The sequence below is a fragment of the Lineus longissimus genome, chromosome 16 (genome assembly GCF_910592395.1).
Source record: "Lineus longissimus chromosome 16, tnLinLong1.2, whole genome shotgun sequence".
NCBI classification, from domain to species: domain Eukaryota; kingdom Metazoa; phylum Nemertea; class Pilidiophora; order Heteronemertea; family Lineidae; genus Lineus; species Lineus longissimus.
The window spans coordinates 12,068,281-12,075,265 of NC_088323.1; the positions used below are offsets into that span (position 1 = coordinate 12,068,281).

At 46.0% G+C, this 6,985-nt stretch overlaps 1 protein-coding gene and 1 long non-coding RNA gene across 2 annotated transcripts; one reads left to right on the forward strand and one right to left on the reverse strand.

The window, feature by feature from the left end:
* Positions 1–866: 866 nt before the first annotated feature.
* On the forward strand, positions 867–1,415 carry LOC135500157 (uncharacterized). The gene has a single exon (XM_064791403.1). It carries the CDS (start codon positions 867–869, stop codon positions 1,413–1,415), a length of 549 nt encoding a protein of 182 aa, XP_064647473.1.
* A 3,455-nt stretch (positions 1,416–4,870) lies between these two features.
* Positions 4,871–6,247, reverse strand: LOC135500592 (uncharacterized). Its single transcript, XR_010449483.1, has 3 exons — positions 6,157–6,247; positions 5,621–5,987; positions 4,871–5,333 (listed from the first exon to the last, which is right to left on the reverse strand). It is a non-coding gene; the product is annotated as an uncharacterized LOC135500592 (long non-coding RNA).
* Positions 6,248–6,985: the final 738 nt, after the last annotated feature.

Here is a 6,985-nt window from a genome sequence, read left to right on the forward strand (position 1 = left end):
CAACACAATAAGTTGCATGCTGTTGCACAATCTAGTAGGTCACAGCCTAGGTTTAAGTCCTCCTCGAATTCTGTCTCTGGGAGGTCTCAGCCTTATCATACGAGTTCGTCTCAGTCTTTCACTGCGATGCCTACTCTAGCTCCTAGGGGGCGTGGGCGCGGTAGCTCTCGGTCAGCTAGGGCTGGCAACAATAACAGCTTTAGGGGTGGCAGGGGTGGCAGGACACAGATGCCGCCTCCACCAAAGCAGCGTCCCTGATATCAGGGGACCCTCCCTGCTCCCACTGGGTTCGGGTTCTCCAGTGGGGGCCAGACTGGCGGAGTTTGCGGGCATGTGGGCTCGAATAGGCTCCGGCCAGTGGGTCATGGATGTAGTAACTCACGGTTTAAGGCTGAAGTTCCAATCCTTACCCCCTTAACAAAACACCCTCGTCCCATTGCCTTACCAAGGGACTTTCCCAAGAGACGAGTCTTGCTCGGGGAAGTAGACTTGATGTTAGCCAAGAAAGCCATAGAGATCGTCCCCGCCTCAGGTTTGGAGGCAGGGTTTTACTCTCATATGTTCGTAACTCCAAAAAAGTCGGGGGGGGGGGGGGCACCGGCCTGTGATAGATCTAAAAGCGTTAAATCAACACCTTTCGGTGCCCCATTTCAAGATGGAGTCTGTCCATTCGATAAGGGCACAGCTGAACAAGGGGGAATATGTGGTGTCCCGAGACATGAAGGATGCATATTACCATGTGCCAGTGCATCCTCAGTTCCGCAAATACCTAATGTTTTGTATAGGGGACAACATATATCGCTTCCGAGCAATGTGCTTCGGTCTGGCGACTGCTCCCTTCATTTTCCTAGGGGCTCCTCAACTTCATGGCAGATTTCATCCCACTGGGGAGGCTTCATCTACGCCCACTGCAGTTTTATCTCAAGTGCTTTTTCAAAACCCATCAAGATCACATAGAAAAAGTGGTGCCGCTGCAGCCAATATTTTTCCAGTATCTTCTGTGGTGGGAGTCCGAGGACAATCTGATGGCCGGAGATCCGTTGCATCCTCCCGAACCAGTCGTGACCCTTATTACCGATGCCAGTCTATCGGGTTGGGGTGCCCACTTAGGCACTCAGACGGTGTCCAGTCAGTGGTCAGAGCAGGAAGCCAGCCTTCACATCAATCTCCTGGAGCTGAAGGCGGTCCTGTTAGCAATCAAGGCTTTGTTGAATCAGATTCGAGGCAAATGCATCAGAATTCTGTCGGACAACACCACTGTGGTGTCCTACATTCGTCGACAAGGGGGCACCCAGTCGTTGAGTCTCTACCTGCTCACCAGGGAGCTTTTTCTATTCTGTCAGGAACAGGGGATCTTTCTCAGAGTGGCCTTTATACCAGGCAAGAGAAACGTTCTGGCCGACAGTCTCAGTTGACAGAATCGTGTCTTGGAGACAGAGTGGACACTGGCGAAATCAGTCTTCAGTCAGATCTTTGCTCTGTTCCCTTTTCTGCAATTAGACCTGTTTGTGACTTAAAAGAACAATCAGCTACCTCTTTATGTCAGCCCCTTCCCGGACGATCAAGCATGGGCGGTCGATGCCATGTCTCTTTCTTGGGACAACCTGATGAAGACGAGTATTCCGATTCGCGACATTCTCAGGAAAGTCAACGAATCCGACTCGATAATAATCCTGATTGAACCAGCTTGGCCAGCGCAGTCTTGGTTTCCAGCTCTCCTTCAGCTGCTGGTGGAGTTTCCACTAACATTACCTCCTCACCGTCGGTTACTCCGACAACCGGGGTCGGTCGTGTTTCACTCCCAGCCCCAGTCCCAGGCTCTTCACGCCTGGTCTTTATCGAGAATTCCTTGGTACAGAGAGGGTTTTCTCAGAAGGTTGCGACTAGGGCAGCTAGACCTCAGAGAAAGTCTTCTCTGTCCGTCTACGAGAGCCATTTTGGTACATTCTCGGCTTGGCTCTCTTCAAGGGACGAGCCTCTACAGTATGTCTCTATTTCATTGATTGCTGATTATTTTGTATATATGTTTGAAGAGTTGGGCAGATTGCCAGCAACTATTGCGAACCACCGGTCAGCGTTATCGGCTGCTCTGGGGTTTTTTGATGGTTATTCGGTGGGAAGTCACCCCGTTTTTTACCGCGCTTCTTAAGAATTTTTCAGTTGAAAGGCCTCAATTGAGGAATAGAGTCCCAGAGTGGGATCTTTTAAAGGTGTTATCAATGCTCACGAAAGCTCCGTTCGAGCCTGTTAAGTTTGATACTGTCCTGCAAAGAGTTTTTGTGACATAGAAAACTGTATTTCTGCTTGCCTCGGCTTGTACAAAGCGGACAAGCGAGCTTTATGCTATTTCGCGAGATAAGCGAGACTTAATTTTTTCGGATGATGGGGTACATCTTCGGACTGTCCCTGGGTTTTTAGCTAAGACCCAGGCGGCAAACACAGATTCAAAACCATTTTTCGTTCTAAGACATGATAGGTTCTCAGGTCGAGACATCTCAGATAGGTTGCTCTGTCCTGTGAGGATGCTTAAGTTTTATCTTTCATGTGGGTGGGCCAGTGGCTCCCGTTTGTTTGTTAAATGTAGGGGGGAAGGGTCTGTGTGTACCAGAACTATCTCTTCCTGGCTTAAAAAGGTGATCAAGTTTGCCTATGCGGGCAATGTCTCAGCCAGGGGCCACGAGGTGCGAGGATGTCGGCATCTTGGGCTTTCGCGGCGGGTCTGGCAGTGGAGGACATTCTGCTGGCAGGTTCTTGGGCCAGGCAGACTACATTCACGTCTCATTACTTGGTGGATCTTCAAACACAGGTTGACGGATCCAACAGACTACATCCGACCGTAGCAGGAAGGAGAACTCACTGATCGTTTGGTGAATAGCCTTTTAAAATTTTCCTTCCTGGGTCTGAATGAGGGGGGGGGGGGCATGCTCTTCTGAGCTCCTCACACTCCTGCCTTCGTTTTGTTTTGGTTGGTGGTTTGGGTATAAAATCCCACCTTCCGCTGACAAGTCTGGCATATTGTTATACTACTTCTGGTATTATCCAATATGGTAGAATTTTCTAGAGCGTTACGCTAGAAATTTAAGCCCTTCGTAGTAAGGGCTCTATTTCTAAGCTAACGCCTAGAAAATTCTACGAATTTATCCCACCTGTCCTCCCAACATTTTATCCTGTTGGGGATCGGTCTCAATCAAAGAAGGATGATTGAATGGCTGGGGGGTGTGAGGTTATAGAGGCGGTGCCAAGTGAGCATGCGCAGTGTGACGTCACTTTTTGTTTACCTGTAGACACATGCGGATTTAAAGGGGATATGGCATATTGTTATACTACCTCTGGTATTATCCAATATGGTAGAATTTTCTAGGCGTTAGCTTAGAAATAGAGCCCTTACTACGAAGGGCTTAATTTTAACTTACTGTTACCTCCTATGCCAGCTACTAAAATATTACGCCCCTTCGAGGTCAATCCAGAAAACATAGAAGAACATAAACACAATTATAAAAGAATTACTATTTTGTTGGACTCAATGGGTGATGGATCAGACATATCCTTTGTCGACTTTCTAGATGAATTAGAATTATCTGAAGAAGAATATTACTCTGCTCTCCAAACTTCAATTAATGGTCCTAAAGTTTTTTTAGAACTTCATGTCAACCATCAGAAATACGAGTTAATGCCTACATGAAATTATTAGTTAATGCTTGGAAAGCTAATCATGATATACAATTTGTGCTGGATGCATTTGCGTGTGCAACGTATATTGTTTCTTATGTTAGCAAATCTGCACGAGGCATGAGTAATATACTACATAATGCTTGTAAAGAGGCTAAAAATGGCAATACTAATTTGCGGCAGCAAGTCAGACAAGTTGGAAACAAATTCCTCAATGCCTGTGAAATATCTGCTCAAGAAGCTGCTTATCTAGTCTTGCAATTAACTTTAACCAAAGCCACACAAGATGTCCTATTTCTACCAACAGCTCCACCTGATGATCGAACCTTTTTTACTAAAAGCACTGCTGAATTAGAAAAACTTCCTCCCAATTCAACTGATATCAAAATGGGCAATATACTCTAATCTCCCACTTACCTGTCCCATTTCCAAACCCTATCGCAAGTGACTAAGTCCGAATATTGCTAATTTTGGTTGGGGCAGAGCTCAATTTATGGAACAGCCTGGAGTAGTGACATGACAATGGACACTGTAAGGTTTTACGACAATCTTGCCTAGTCACGTAGTCGTTCACGTGTACTGCGGCTGGGCGACCGGGGCAATTAGGGTCACGGTTTCGTAACAGCTCAAGATCACTGTGGCGATTCGTTCACCATTTAACACACTGTATTTACACAATGGGAGCTACTACAACCGATCAATTGCCCAATGGAATAAGGGTGATTATAGAAGAGTCCTGGCTATTCTGCAGTTAAGCAGTGAAGTGGTCTAGTATTTGGCGGCCATCTTGTTTTTGACGTCACTTTTCGACCCTTTCCCGGACTTAAATTTTTGTAAACTTTTGATATGTTGTTCACAAGACCCAATACTACAATAAACAACCATAAAACGTTTGCTTGCAATTTTTTTGGGGTCAGGTGTTATATTGACTCTACTATAGGAACACCCACAAGGAGTCTTTAAACTGTGATCGGGCCTGATTGTTGATTTCATCACCTGTAGTTAAAAAGAGTGGCCTCGTCTTTGACATGGAAGGGTAAAGTCACTAGATTGGAACTGGGACGAAAGAACAGGGTGATCTACTGCCTGATAATGGGCATTAAAGAAAAAATTGAACAGAAGATTAACATTCTGATAAGGTTTTATTCATCATGAAAGTCAACATCAGCGTCATCAGGGTCAAACTCAAGCTCATCATTAACCTCTTCAAGTTCCCCATCTGCTGGATGCGGGATCACTGGGTCGTCATTCCCGTCCGGAAGAAGTCCACTTAGTCTCCACCCACTGACTATCACTTGGAATGTCACTCTTTCCCAGGCGAGACTGATCATACGTACTACTTCCTGGCGGGAAATCTGATCACAGTGTCCATCATCTTCGGTATGTCCAATCTTCCAGGCTTTCCACACCAATCTGAGATGACATTTAAAACTGCGATTTACAGTTAAGTCCAAAGGTTGCAAAATTGAAGTGCATCGTCCAGGAATGAACGAATCCTGTCCATTTTGCCGCGGAATTTCCTCCGTAAACAGATGATGTCTATGGGCAGGGTAGCGATCCAAGATGAGAAGAAAGGTTGCTCCGGCAATAAATGGCACAACAATGGCTTGCAACCATTCGATCAATGACTGATGTCTTGCCCAGCCATTCGGAGTACCTGTAACCTAAGATTAAAATGTTTCGTTTAGAAATAAAGAATAAATCGGTGCAATTCATGAAAATGTATGACTCATTCTCCGATTGTATTGTTGCTCAGCCAGCTGATAGCTTTGGGAAATGGTTTCAAAGATCAACGTACTGCAATAATTTTAAAAATAGAACAGGATTCGTAAAAAGACCATTAAACACGAAGAGCAGGCAGATCATAGAGCTAGCTCCATTGGCAGTTGAAGATGATATGGTCATCTAACAGCTAATAAACCAGGATTAGTTAATGAAAAGGTTTACTAACTCGCACGTTCTGGGGAGCATGGGCTCGCAGTTCTGCAATAACTTCGCCTTCAGCATCCAAGCCCCTAAAGTTGACCTCAGCTGGTAGTTTTCGTCCATCGCTGGAGACGGCCAAGGTTACCGTGCATCCAATCTTCCCGTTCCCTCTTGAGGATCTGATGTCGATCGAATGTGATCCTGTTGTAGCCATTGTGGTTTTCGGCACCATGTCAAAGTTGACAAATGTTTCATCCATGTTGATGATCACATGGAAATTTCCATTTTGGATGATTTGAGACGTTTCCCTACGATAGACGGCCGCTATTTCCATAGCGTTGTCGGGGAGGGTTCGCGTGTCCTTATTCTTTCTTCGATGGCTTATTCTTTTTCTGAAAGGAAAAGGAGACCACTTTTAGCTTTGAAAAACGTAGCTTACTCCCCCATTACTGTCAATTTCTTGGTCATTGGGCCCATTATTCCATTATGGCAGAACAAAAGTTGTGAGAGAACCCAACCCAAGTGAGATACCAATTTACGAAATGGCTTCGTTGTTTTTACCTTTCTTTGAATCGGGTCAGCCAGTGATCTGACGCTCGGAAATCCTGATTGCGAGGCCTTTGCGCTCTCGTCTGCTGCCTTTGTTCCTCCGTCAGATTAGTCCAACATTGTCTGTATTCTCTGGCTGCTTGTGACTGGAGATCGATCCCGGATACTGGAATTCCATGCTGGCGGCGTTGAATAAACCAGTCGTTGAGCTGATTTTCCATGTCTGCCCAAAACGCTGAAAAGGACAAACGGTAGGCCTATCAAGCAGACGGTGAAGGGATGAATCGGAGGGGGAGAAGAGTAGAGTATGCCTGAAATCTAAGAAGAGTCCCTGAATAATGTCGAACTATGGATAAAACCTCATTTCAGTGAAAGCCTGAACCGTTTTCACCGAGGCGCGGAAATCAATTGTTATTCATTAGGTGAACAAAGGATTCCCCGCCCGGCGGTGAAAATGCGGCGGAAAAACGCGTCAGTGAGTACAGGCCTTAATCTTATGGGCCTACTTCACTTAAAATTGTACATCTTTCGTAAATTCCTGACAAAAATGAGTTACCTTGTTCATCATTGCCATGCTGCCGAATCCTCCGCCGTCTCCTCTCAATTTGGGTGCACCTGTCGCGGCGTTCCGACATCTCTTCATACTGGTCTAGCCATCTTGAGAATGTCCTTGGATGGATGCGGTGATGTACGGCAAAAGAACAACAAGACCGGGCATGCGCAATGCCCATCGCATGGTGCAGCCTAAAAGTATCCACGTAGTCCAAACGCTGATTCAAGCTGTAGCCATGAAGATGTCTCCTTTCTTGGCCTTCGTTAGCCGCACCATTATTACCTCCGT